The sequence below is a fragment of the Anopheles ziemanni genome, chromosome 3 (assembly GCF_943734765.1).
Source record: "Anopheles ziemanni chromosome 3, idAnoZiCoDA_A2_x.2, whole genome shotgun sequence".
In the NCBI taxonomy this organism is placed as follows: Eukaryota; Metazoa; Arthropoda; class Insecta; order Diptera; family Culicidae; genus Anopheles; species Anopheles ziemanni.
The window spans coordinates 386,904-401,405 of NC_080706.1; the positions used below are offsets into that span (position 1 = coordinate 386,904).

At 38.9% G+C, this 14,502-nt stretch overlaps 1 protein-coding gene across 1 annotated transcript in view; it reads left to right on the plus strand.

Moving 5' to 3' along the window:
- The first annotated feature begins 554 nt into the window (after positions 1-554).
- Positions 555-14,502, plus strand: part of LOC131286599 (zwei Ig domain protein zig-8-like) — a 38,987-nt gene continuing 25,039 nt past the window's right edge. The window contains exons 1-2 of the mRNA XM_058315577.1: positions 555-612; positions 2,162-2,212. Coding sequence (XP_058171560.1) covers positions 555-612; positions 2,162-2,212 — 109 coding nt within the window. The remainder of the gene's footprint in view (positions 613-2,161; positions 2,213-14,502) is intronic.

The following is a 14,502-nucleotide window of genomic DNA, read 5'->3' on the forward strand; positions in this document are numbered from 1 at the left end:
AAAAAGCTACAAACAAATTGTAGCAAAACAACCAGTGAATCCAAACATCGTAGTGTCTGAACAGATGAAAAAAGTGTATGAAAAAACTATCTTGGAAAAAGTTTCTGTTCTAGGTTGGGGAATAGCAAGTGAAAAGTGCTTAAATTTTTCATTTCGCACATCTTTCCTCAGTGATAGCAATCCAGACGTGTTTAGAATGAGTGCTGAGATACAAAAGTATGAAGAAAAAGGTGCTGGGGGCCAGAGGTTGTGTGTTTGTGAATGTGTGCAACACTGTGTATACCTTGTCCCTTATGTGTGTGCTGAAAATCGTTTAGTAGGACGTGTATAACATCCTGTGCATTCTCCAACAGGATCGTACGTTTGTGTTTGTGGTGTAAAAAATTTCGCTCAAAAATACAATTCAACAACACGCAAATCTCCAACATTCATTGACATCTCTAGTTTCCGTCGGGGTCGATGTTGTTATACCTGCCTCTCAATCGGAGTAAGGAGTATTTAAAGCAAAAGACCGTAAACAAATAGTCCTTACAAGGGCGCACATGGTCGACAAAATGTTGCGGAACATGGCATCGATTTCAACGACGATATTGCTTCTGATATTGAGTAGAGGTAAGCGCTGGACCGAAAACATAACTCATCATAACCAAAATTAGCAGTTTAATTATACCATTTTTTGTTCCGAAACATACAAATTGCTATATTATACGCTATATATTTTTAAAATTTAGCAATATTTTCCGTGTAAACAATCAACAAATTATTAAGATACAAAATATTTCCACGTATTTCTCTTGATATGCGATTAAAATCATGACATAGTTTCACTCTGCTATACACCCAACTTATCAATAATAAATTCAATAGATCATTCCTCAAAATTGGAGAGATGAATGACCGAATAGGTCAAAATCTCTAAAATTAAAAAAAAAAAAAAAAAAATTCCTCAAAATTTACTCACGGGTAAGCTTCTTCTTCTTCTTCTTCTTGGCGGTCATGCCTGCCCGTTAAGGGCTTACGAGACTTGGTTCCCTGTTGTACGTGGATAGTTAAGTCCTCTCGTACAGGGGAGGGTCCGGTCTCGGTTGGGATTCGAACCCACGCCGTCGAGGTGGTGAGCCCCGACGCTCATGGGCCGATTTTCTAACCGGCGCTACCGCTCGGCTGTCGCGGACCCCCCACGCGTAAGCTATATAATACTAATAACTATGTTTTAATCGATCGTTCAAACCATCGTGATTTGCCAATGATGATTGATTTATCCTATTAAAGCTTAATTGTAATTTTAACAAGAGATGAATTACTCAATGCATCAAATCCACTGAGATGTCATCACAATCAAGTCACTTGTCTTTTTGTTTATATTTACATTACAAAACAGATAATGTTTGCGACGTTTGTAAAATATTCCTGATAGTTAACAATTATGTTTTCCTAGATTTCTTATAATTTGTTTTCGAGGTTTTCTATTCCAACATGAATTGATTGCGTTTACAACCATAACGTAAGAAAAATTCATGAGAAAATTCCAGAAATTAGTTATACAACGTGGCAAGAACATACAGCAAGAAGTTAAGCATAATACTAGACCTCTTATCGAAACGTATAGCAAATACTGGATATCACTTTCTGAATAGCTTTTTTCCGTGATTAATGATGGCCAAATATTCCAAAGTAACGAGGTCGCGCTCTCCCAAACCTAGCTTATTTATTATACTGTTGAGAACCAATTGTAATGTGTATAAAAATATGATTGATTACAAAATGAACAACAGAACCTTTACATCACGTAATGGTTTATGGTATTGTGTTGTATGTGCTTTAAAGAAGTAATATGACAAGCTATGATATGTGTATCTAAAACATTTTAAAACCCTTGCTATTTAAACCTATATTTTTGTGAAATAGTAGGAACACAACAACGATCGCACCGTCGATTTAAAACACAATGAAAAGGTTGATGTGTTGCATCCTGGCCAAGAATTAGCTCAGTACTAACGTATTTTTTTTTTTTTATATATATATATTTGGACGGCCAGGCCGTATTGTACAGTACCAACGTATTATTAAAAAATCAATGAAAAAATTCTGATCTTTAGCAACATTACCTTCGTTTACTTTTCTCATTTCAATCTCCCCTTTCTTAACTTCCTTTTCTTAGAATTCACGATTGGCAGCATAAGAGTCGACGAGACGAGGGAAAACCGAGAAGGTATCTACGATATTCTGCTTCCACGTTGCATTGCAGGCTCTATTCTTTTAATTTTCCTGTTTTCTGGCTTTTCTTCGCGAGTAGAGTATAGCTAGAGTATTAAGAAACATTTGCATGTGTTTTGTCCATTCTTCTTCAATTGATTTTGCATAACATTTTATACTATTTTATACTATAGTGTGTACTATTCTTTCGTAACACATAAATTACATTGATAGTTGCAAATATGCATTGATTGTTGTTTTATTTCAGTTAGTTTTAGCATATACAACTCGTTTGTACTTTTGTTTTACTTCCTATGCTGATGCAACTGTATGCATACGATAGCTGGTGTATGACCCATGGTTGCAACACTCTATCTGGGTGTTAAAAATGCAGTATCCTTCTACAAAATCATAAACATGAGGCATTATCAACATTTCATAATTTAACGGCTTTCTACCGTACTGGAGCAATTTGGAACGGTGTTGAACGGCGGAAAAAGAACCTCACTAACAACGTGGTGCTTCCGGGTATGGTAGACAAAAATAACGAAAAAGCGAAACCAAACACGAAAATGGCACCACAACTTTGCAACCCTCCGCAAGGCAGGCCAAACAATGCCAACCTTTTAACAGAGCTGATTATGATAATTAATTCATGTATTCTTCTGGTGCGACTTTCAGCCGTTTTAGCTCTATGCTCCGAGGGCATTCTCTTACTTCGTTTGAGTTTTTTGTTTTTCTCTATATTTTCAACATGTTCCCAAAAGTATATGCCTTTACACCAATATGCGCTGTCTCCCTTTTGGTGAATAAAAATTATTTATCTAATTGTTTGAGTAAGCCTGGTTCCAGATGTCCTTTTAACGGAGACATAGCTACCGCTTTCATTGTTTTTTTTTCTTGTTCTCTCTCTCGCTTTGACGACCTCCCAACGACCCAAAGCAATAGCAGAAGGAAATTTTCTTCATGAATACCATTCTATGGTCTTGATTCGCCTTTTAAACATGAACATTATTTTCTCACCAACGATTTTAACAGGTTTTTTCTGACTGTGTCTACTTGGAGCTGGAGTTGGTTGTATCGTGTATTGTAGCAAAACATTTGCTAGAATTCAAATAGCTGAAAGAGGATCTCAAATACTGCGGTGATTAATCCGTTTTCGGAGGATTTAATTAAAAATAATATACAGTTAACTGTTGTAAGGAAACAATCAGTAAATCAGTCTTGCCTAGTTTCAGAGAAAGAAAATTGCTGTCGGTATCGATCTTATTCCCCTACCTCTTAACTTTCATCATATTTGTGCATCAGCGGCAGTTGCCGTTCATTGTAACATAAGAGATTGTCACTATGAATGTCATCAGCACTTTTCAAAACTTCCATTTTTGCTCTTACCTCTTTCCTGAAACATTTTCTCATGTCGCAAGATGCATTTCAGTAAACCGCAGCGCCAGTGATTGCATTATCGCGCGCTTTTATTCCATCACCATCCTTGATTGTGACGTGGAAAATCCTAGATGGCACCACCACATACTCACCTTTCAACTTTCCCAAAACGCATTCTCCCTCATTCCGGAATGCAAGCATTGCTGCTCCCATTTCTTAGATAACCGGTCTTACGTGGTGTAGATTTTGTCGCATTTCCTGTTGTACTCTCTGAATAGTAAAGATGATACACTTTTGCTGGCAGTAGAAAAATGCCCAGCGCCTTCCCTCACATTTCCGTGTTCGTTCATTCATGTACGGATCCTTGATTGGATTTCCTGGAGCATAAATGGGGCAACCACATTGCTGCGAAGCGTCCTAGGCGATGTTTAATCATGCTCCTTTCCTCACGCAGTCACATGAGAGACAAATACAAGTTCCACTGTTGGCTGTGTTTTTACATCTGTCTTCATTTTATTTTTTGTCGCGTACCAGCTTTACCTAGAATAGAACAAGATGATGAACTAAAAACTACATATAAGATTCACTGCATACGATGGTAACCACAAGGTATACGATTCCTTGTACTCTTATGTACACCGTATAACTATACCTACATAACTTTGAAAGATGCACTAACGTGTGGTATGCCACGGAACTTTCATCCTTAAATCACTTAGAAATGCATTTTACTAAAGTAAATTTTACGCACTTGTGGTTTCGGTGCAAAACATAATTATCGCAACCACTTAAACAAACACACGCACACAAACATTTAACAGCATTGAAAGCATCGTTGTTCTCTGCATCCAATGGTGGAGCTGAAGAAAATTGTGTTCATAAACTTTCCTACTTTCAGCTGTGCCACACCACCATTTTCCATCGCCCCTAGAACAGTAGCCAGCAAACCAGAGTCCTTGGTTAATTCGTTAGTGTGTGATCAACGTAAGAAAAACACTCCGTCATTGTAACATCTTCTCTAACATCGCAAAGAATATCCCTTCATGGTCATACTAGTGGAACAGTGAAAAGAAGCAAAAAGGTTTGAGTGACAAAAGTTTTCATCCTTTATTTCTTCCGTTTGTTCCCCTACCAGATTTACCCTAGTCCTGGATTTTGCGTGAAGTCTTGAGCAAATTGAGCATCGCACATCCTTTTCTGATCCGACCGAATTCGTTTTTGTACTTCCTTCCTGCGACAGCCACCTTAAGGACTTTCATCCGGTTACCTGAATTACTCGTTGGAGAAATCCCATAGACGTAAAGGTTCTTTTACAGCATAAGGCACAAAAACATCCATGAAGTGCGGATTTTTTAACTTGCCGCGATTCGTAGTTTTAATATATTTAAATTGAGATCCCACACTTTGGCCGGATCCGATGAAACCTTGGAGGTGGAGGCAAGTTGTACCTGCGGAAAAGTTGTATAAAGAATGATGACAAACCAAGGAGTACAACTTTTTCGCTTGTTTAATTTAGTCGTTAATTAGATTATGTGTGTCAATTGTGCAATCCAGGAAGGAAGACTCTTCGTCGGAAACCCGTTAAAAAGTGAGGACAGAGAAAGAAGGACACGTATCTGACAATCAAGCTACTGGAAGTATTCACGCTTGTACAACGTGGACATTTCTTTGCGAGGCTTCCGGTACAACTCAATGAGCCACAAATTTTCATGCCAACGTCGCAAAATTGGACCGAATTAAGAGGACAAATTTCATTTGGCACTTCACGATGCTGAAGGACAAAAAGAAACAGAGGTATGCTTGCATTCTCAAGATGAAATGGTGTCTAATCCAGAGCAGGAAGTAAATTAAGTTATCTTTAGCTTTTCTTCTCCAATTTGCGATTGCGAAGGGATATTAGTGCTGACAAACATACACAATGAATGTGTTTGACCGACAATTTTCTGTAAATCAGTGTTTTCCCTCCCACTTGGGTACTAATGAAGGACCCTGATTTGTTATGAGCAAAATTATTACCAGCTACAAATGCTATTGATGTGCCGAGAACACAACTAAAAGAACAATACAATGGTTTGCAACCGGCATGGCTATAATTAAATTCGTTTTCATATTCATTAAATTTAACTCTCAACGTTCATTTCCATTTCAATTGCACCACCAGCCGAGAGAATTATTGTTCTACCAGGAAATTTTTGCTATTCGGAAAGAATTTTGAACAACAAATGAACGTTTGTATCTCATGGAGACGAGATACGATTTTATTTGTCCCGGAAAGAAAGAGTGCCGATTTGGCCATAATTAAGTGAATTCGTATCATAACACTTGCCACTAATTCAATCTCATCAATCGGATACTGGACGGATTAAATGTGTCACATAATCGCTCATGGAATGGAAGGTTAACCAAATGTAACGCCAGTGTTAGTTGTCCTGGAGAAAGCACTCAACGCTACTCGATGATGCATTCAGTGGCCATGTCGTGATGAATTGCTTTTAATTTATGACGGCAAATAAATCATTGTTGTCACTGTTGCGGTTGCTAACGGCCGGACCAAAAATAATCAACGAGGCATAACGCCGAAACAAGCTTGCTTCCCATCGAGTAACGAGCTTATAAAAAGTATGTCCTTGTTCGAATTCTTTCCCCAGTTTACTTTGAATAGCCGTAATTTCTCAAGCAAATAAACCATCAGACACAGCATTTTGGCTTTCGTTATCGCGTAACTTTTACGAAGTCTAACCTCTCTACTTTTCCAACTTCTTCAGTGAGCGGTACCGGAAAATTTTACAACGAATTGTGCAGTGAACCGAACACCAGTTCAAGAAACGAAGGAAATTTCACCTTTACACCAATAAGTCCCCAACCCATCCTGTGTCGGATGCTGTTCCAATACCCTGAAACACCCCGAGTAACGGAAACATGCACCGGATAATTTATTGTTATTTTATGGAAAATTTACGCACAACACTCTACGTCGCGCTTTTCCCTTTCTTGGGTGCCTACGGAAGAAATTGGCGAATGTAGTTAGCATGCCGAATTGGTAGCACGCATGTCTTTCGCAGGCAACGAGGCACCAACATTCAAGAAGCATGTTAACTTCGCGAAACAGCCTGTTCCAGCTGCTGAGATTTATGATGATTACCAATTCAGTTGGTTTCGGCTTTGCCCCATCGATTGTTGCTAGACAATATAGTTGTTTGACAATACGCCTTGCCGAGCCTCTCTTATATTTGATTACATTGTTTTATGGTGATCCAGCGCTGATCCATATGACCAATAAAAGTAATCTTCAATCGTCCCACGGGATGTCCAAAACATTGTAACACGTTTGCTGCAGTCGCTATTAACAATCGTTATCGGCCCATGTGCTGATGCGAGATTATGCATGTGTAACTAATCGTAACTTTCCTATCACCGTCGGTAAAACCAACTAAATTTTTATCTACAAACGATCATCACTTGTACTTCGTTTATAAAATAAGTTAGATTATCAGCAGTTTGGTATATTGGCGGACATATGATTCTTCTATCTACCTTAGATAACATTCTAATTATACAGTTTGCATACCTGGCGAAGTGATTGTGCGTGAGCGTCTGATTTGACATTCACGTGATTTTCGATTTTTCTACTTAAGTTAATATTTCCCCAAAACCAGTTAACTGGTTCCCAGCACTGCATATTTTCCTACGCAATTTAGCTTTTCCACGAATTCCCGAAATGCGTTCTTCTTATTTCGGTTACATTTATGATCCAAAGCAAAAATTGGAGTTCTCTAGCCTTGTTTCGTCAAAATATGGTGTGCTAGTTTTTTCGAACTAAATCAAGTTCCCATCCTATTTAAATCAATAAACTACGATGTCACCAGTATGCTATTGGGGTGGCAAAACTTATCAGTTTTCCGACTAGATAGAAGAGATCTTTGGCGCAGATCAAATAGAGTTGACTTAGAGTTGCTTACCGAGAAGAAGCATACTTCTTTCAATGTTGTTGATACTATTAAATATATCTAAAAAACTTACGAATTTAATATTTTTCAACTTATCTGCGGATCCGAACAGTATTAAATGTTTCAGACTAGTAAAATATATTAAACCATCGAATATTGCAAGCAATTCCTGTCGTGAACGGAAGTACACATGTAACTCTAAGTACACACGTAGCGACCTGTTCGATCGGTTTTCGCCAGCAACATTCAGATCTATAGATCTGCATTTCAATCACGACTTCGCACTGACCAAACCACCACCTTAACAGTGTGACAGTCATCAGAGTTCCTCGTCGGTATATTTATTTACATTATGCAGTCAACACTGACGGTCCACAACGTTCAGATCGTAATCCTGGGAACATATTGAATTTAAGCGCAACTCGATTGCGGAATCAATTTTTGCTTGCTTCCAGTTCCATCGTCGTATCCATGCGTGCGCGTGATCGGGTTGCATCATTGGATCGATTTCACATGAATCACAATGCAGCTAGTTGTGACAGTGTGGGTGTGTTAAAACGAAATGCAAATAGGTAACACCATGCAATCGGTCGTATTGACCTGCATTCGAGGTGTTACTGAATGTACTTGAAAAAGGTTTGGCACAAGGATGTCAACTGAGCATTGCAATAACAAATCTAGGCTTATAAATTATGGATATGTTTCCAACTAGCACAACATAATTATTCAAGTATGATATGTTTGTCACAGGTTCTTTCAATAAAACAACTCTAAAGTACAAAACCCTAAAAAGGAAAATTTTAACCGCTTTTATATATACTCAAATGTGTTACCACAAACACTGGATGAATCATTTATTTTGAAAGAAACAGCCTTCTCTTGCTGACTAAATATTTAAATATTTCATTTCTGAAGGGCCAGGTGTTGTTGAATGACATGGTCAATTAATCATGACAACCCGACAATTTCCGATTCAAGTTTTTTGCCATCCGCTGCCTAGTTGAGATAATCCGGGAATATCCTTGGATCATTTAAACTTTTCTGATCCTTTTTCAGGATATTGAAACTTAAGAGGGAAAAAGTTTATTCTTAAAACTCCCCCTCTTGACTTATTGAATAAAAGTTGATTTACCGTTGAAGACTAACTTTCTTTGCTAATGACAGTGATACAAGAACGTTCTTAGCAAATTTGCAAAACCAACTTTGCTAAATGTTATATATTTTCAATGTTGTGTAATTTTCAAAATAATTACTTTATACTTAGGCAAACATATATTTGCCTTTGAAAGTCCCTTAACATGCTAACAATTGCACTCTAAAATACGCCCAACCACATATGATTTTATCACTTTAATTTCATGTTTCTGATTGGTAGTTTGACACATTTAAGAGAGAAAAAATTGAAAATCCATCACTACCAAAAACATCAGGCAGGTGAGTGGACACAGATAAACGAGTTTATTTGCAGCGTTTCCAGATAAGACTCCGTCTTTTTCCAAAACAGCTAAGATGTGCTGCTTCCTTTTGCAGTTTCTTGCGTTAAGCTGACGATGCTGAGGGCTTATCTTTTATGTATGTGCTTCTATCTTCAAGGAATTCCAAGGTGGAGCAAAATAACTTTCAGCAGCAGACTGATGCTATAATCTTGTCCTGAGCTATTGAAGCAATTTGCGGACATTTTATTTGTGATGGCACGTTTGTATAAAAAAGCAATCTCTAATAGGTTAAGTTTTCAATCATCATGGGTCTACAGTTTTTTTTCTTTCTTTTTTTTCTTTTTTGGGACATTTCGGCTCTATGTAGTTAAACGATTTACGTCAGAAATGCAGGAAATTGAGGTTTTGTTAACAAACAAAAGCAAAACTCCAAATTACTAAATGGCTTTATCAAATCTACGAACAGTTTTCGATTCAAATCCATCCATAAAGCCAATCGTTTCAATCAAAACAAAGTCCCACCCTGAATCGGGCAGAGGTAAACCACACGGGCTCGTCGACGAGACCCTGAAAGGGTTTGCCACAATTTAAATAGTCCAACCTTTCCGTAAGCCGAGACCGATTTTTCATCGAACGACCTTAGTCGCGTCGATTGAAAGCAAGCGACGATGAATTCAAATCCGGGGCAACCTTTTTAGCTCCCTTGGGGTTGTAATGCTGGCTCGGCATACCACAACGGTGATGGAGAAAGCTTAAAATCCCAAGAAAGAAAACATATTCCTTCCTTGAGCTGGAACCAACCATGGCGTATTTCAGAACAAATCTTACCAATATGCGTGAAATATGGTCCCAGAGCCCTTGGCTCGTCGCGTTCTGCCCGCTCATACCGCAAACTCGTCGTCTTTCCGGCTTATCGAATTTTCATCCCAACCCACCGATTTCCAGTCCCAGCGATGGGCGAAAATACCGCAGCCAAGAAAAAGAAAAAACACACCACCGATCTCACAATCCCACGAGAACTCACGACCATGCCAAAACTCGGTCGGATATTTCGGTCGAATGGAATCGTAATATGAATATTGAATGAATTTTGCGATTCCTGTTGGATTGCCCCGCTTCGTACAAACCCCCCTCTCCCTCCCCCCCCCTCATCACTTTCCCTTGCCAGTGACGGTGGGAGGTGCCGATTTCATTGGATGCTGATACATACGATCGTCCTTTCCAACGTTTTCTACATAACGCAGTACTCTTGGCAACAGTTCGAGAAACATGCCAAAAGAAATCCATCATTCCTACAACGATCGAAGGATCAGGGACGCAAAGGGACGAAGGCAGATGGGAAAGCTGTTGAAAACGAAAATGACTTCCAAAAAGTTGGAACCTCTCGGCGTGTGTCGTCGGCTTCCGTCGATTCACAAGTCGGTAAGCCAACAACTTTTTACCCACCAAACATCTTCCACCGATTCACTTAGATACAAACACTGACAGACATACCGACATCTTCCAACACTGATCATCATCGTATACGTTACGGAAAGACACACAAACATCTTCCAACACTGATGCCTTAGCCGAAGGAGTTATCGCGTTCCTTTTTTGAGCAGCTTTACTGCCTGTTGAAACAGACCAAATGCTCGATACTCTCGAGACAGGCCTACATTTCAAGTTGGAAGCATCAAATTCCGCATTATTCTTATCTCCTACATATGAGCATGGAAAGTTTCTCCATCTTTCCTCCCAACGGTAAGCAAAGATAAACTGTGCCAATGCCCTTACTGGCAGATCTTATCCTACAAACTTTGATCGAATAGCATCGCTCCAGGTATTTCAAACAGCATGATATCCTGGCGTCGAAATTTTATAAACTTCGCTTCCGTCGTTCCTTACGAATGAAATTTGACAAACGTAGTCAGCATCCAATCATTCATACAAATACCTGTTTTGTAACTTCCTCCTCTCACACGATTCCCCTCATTTCTGAACGCTTTTTTTTATTTTTTCTTTGCTTTGTGACGATCTATACCATGTGAAGGGCTTTTTACAATTCAAAAACATGCGCACACACAATACGCTCCTTTGACACGATGTTGTGCAAATGTTTGAATTCCGGTGAAGGACGCGTGTTGTGCGTATTACAATTTTGGTATTTTGTCGTTCCGTTGATTTGCTGTCGCCATCCGTTTGTTACACCTTGCTGATATGGTGCACAACATCAGAAAGGCAAACATTGGAGTACCTCCTGATATCGATACACATGTTTACTTTTTATTATCACTGGAAGCAACGGACGATGCTTCCCGGTGTGTTGTGATTTCGCCGTCTTTTTTAGTTCGTTTGCTTACTTTCCGGTGACTGCACTGCACGGCTACTTTTGATACGGCTGGCGGAGTTTTGCTAAGTCAAATTTGGGCGACACATGTTCAAACTACAACCCCCGCTGCTGAAACGCCCATAGTAAAGCTAGCTTAGAGTGCCTCTCTGATCTGGCCGTTCGCTTCGTGTAGTGTGCAAACACGAATTCGAAGCTAAAAACCTAAATCTGACGCGCTTGAAAGCAACCAGCACTCACCTCTGGGTGACCGACGAGCCTCAAAGGGAAGGATTCATCCGGTCACCCAGGGGTCAGCCTATCACAAGCATATAGTTTTCACAGCCAGCTTTAGATGCGGGAAGTTTGATGTTTGTGGCACATACCACCCAAAATAAATTCGATTATTTCCATTCGATGGAGCCTAGCACGTTTTCGTCGGAAGCTACTTCGTTTTATCAATTGTAACCTGCGCTTCAACCTTCTCATCTCATTCAACAGTGACGAATTCAATTTTCCTACACTCCCAATTGGTGGGTCTTCGGACTTCGGTTTCCATTCCACATTCTAGACGGTAATGTAAATAAAAAAGTAGCATCAAATTGAATCAAATCAAATTTGTTAGAAAAGCATACATAACGAATGGACCATAGCGAATTCGCAACAACCCCAGCTTGAGTACTTAGCAGTTGACGAACCAATTCCCAGAATACTTCACTAATGGCCCCCGGATATTTAGGATGGTGAACAGGTCAAAAGCAAATACAGCACACTCGTATGCGGATGAGCCAAAACTTTACTCACAATTTTGTCTCTTTCCGAAAAAAACAGTAGGTAACAGTCAATTTAGACAAGCCTTTGTTGCTTAACAAAGTTGCAAGGTATCTTTTGGAAAAATAAAAACATAATGCAAAACGGCGCTTAATTGTTCTATTATGTCTTGCTAGTAGCTAAACGAATAGGAAATGAAGTTACATTTCAGTCGTTAGTAGAATATCTAGACGAGTAGTTTTTATTAAATAATATTTATATATATTTAGATACTTTCTATCTTTGCTGATGTCTACAATGAGGCCAAATCCGTTAAAATACATCCTTTTCGGCATGTACTTCACCCGAAGCTATTTTTCCGTAAAAATACTTTCAATTTCTACCCATGTTAGGGACCGAAACGTTCTCAAGATTCACACTACACCCTCGAATGCCAGAGAAGTTTCTCCGTAGCCGGTTGACATTGCGCTGAATGGCTAATGGTTCTGGTTTTCATCCCTATATTAATCCCTTTATAAATTAATTAAAAACTTTCTACCGGGTCACCATGAACGCACCCTCATTGGGGATGGAAGCGCAAACTCGGACAATCATTTAATTTGAATGCCAATAAAATTCTTCTCGTGAAGAGCAAGCGCAGGCAAGCGTGAAATTAACTGCCTCGCGCCAGAAATCTAAGAAAACGCTTCGCCACCATTTTCCGGCAAACTGTAATTCGTCTTTACTCATACAAACATACATCAAACTCACCCAGTCCGGCAAAGACAAAGAGACAAAGGGTTTGTCGCATCCGACTGATTATGAAATTAGCGCCCTTATAAATCTGTTATCTTGCGGGCGTACTTTATGCCAGGGTGAAAAAATGAGCATTCTCACCAATAAAATATCACCTCTTGTATCATTAATTTCCTTCAATGTAGCAAGAGGCACTTTTATGAGATCATCTTTCCATCCTTCTCATAAACCTAACAGTTTATGTGCTGCCACAGTGGTGCTTCAGATTCTGGTATATTCTCTTCCAAACGTCTACACCACTCTTGATTAAATGCGCAACAGTAAAATTTATTTCCGTTTTGCGCATCCTACCTATCTACTTAAGGAAATAAGGCCACTGTAACGCAAGACCGGAAATGAGACAATGCGACACCGTGTAAATTATTGCTCTAAGGTAAATCTTAAACTCATCATTAAATTTTTCGTCATATGCAATTCTAACACCAATCGTGTAAGTTTGTTTCAAATACAAACACTACTTGGCATTGATGCAGCGGCTTGGGACCATTCCTTAGCCAAGGGTTAAAATAAATTAATGAAATTTAGATTATTGTTTTCTGTAATTGTTAGTAATTTCTGTAATTTTTGTAATAGTTTAATTTTTACTAAAATTACGGGAGTTTCACCGTTTCAAGGAATAAAACTTTTGCAAGATCCATCCGCATAGAGCGATAACAAAAACTTTCAATGAATGGTTCCCCTGTTGGTTTTACGATGAGTTACTGTCCTCTATCTTTTTAATGACTGATTCGAGATTATGACCCTTTTGCGTGGCTTGCTTCTATATTTTCTTGGTTGTAGACTAGCTAGTCCTGTAGACAGGATACAAAATTTTATTTCAACCTGTACACGCTGCACTCTTTGATAATTTCCCTGGTATCTTGCACAGTTTGTCAAAAGTGCCAATATTTCTTTCAACTAAACAAGAAAATATGCTTAAAAAACATGTTAACGCGTGAATGGTTACTGATACTACTATTAAAATCATCTTCGCAACGCAAAGTAAATATCTCACAAATTGTTCTCCCCACTTTAAAGTGAAAACAAAACCAAAACCGACAAGTCAACGATTTAAGGGATTTTAAGTACAATTTGTATTTGTAAACAGGGTGAATCAAAGTGCAGCATGTTTTTAAAACTGATAGTATTTTTATAGAGAAGGATTGGAGAAAAATACATTGAACCCTATTACAACAAGGATTCAGAAAAAAAACATATAAATTAGCTGAATAAACTTTTCTCAACGAAAATTGTTGCACGAAAAAATGCTCCCTCGACACACTGGAACTTTCCACGTCAAGCTACTGGAACTGTCAGCTCAAGAAAGAAGAAATACACGCCACAAACATGCAAGTTTACTTAACTACTTCCGTTGGCCTCGGGCAGGCTCTAGCACCATCGTGAAGCAGCAGGAAGCTTCTGCAAAGGATACAACAATCGCTTTCCTTTCAATTGCCAAGATTCGGCGCCACAACGGACATGCTATGCTTTGCGGGCAATTTGCGGAAAAAACGAAAATGCTTTATTCTTTCATGCTACTGGCATCCAAAGGCTGCATGCCGATGATGTTGGAAATGTTCGCCAGTTACGTCCGTCTTGTGAAAATAACGCAATTTCCCTCAAGAGAAAATACTGGGATTGATTCTTGTTATTCAAACTAAAATCAACAGAATCAAAGAATTTACCA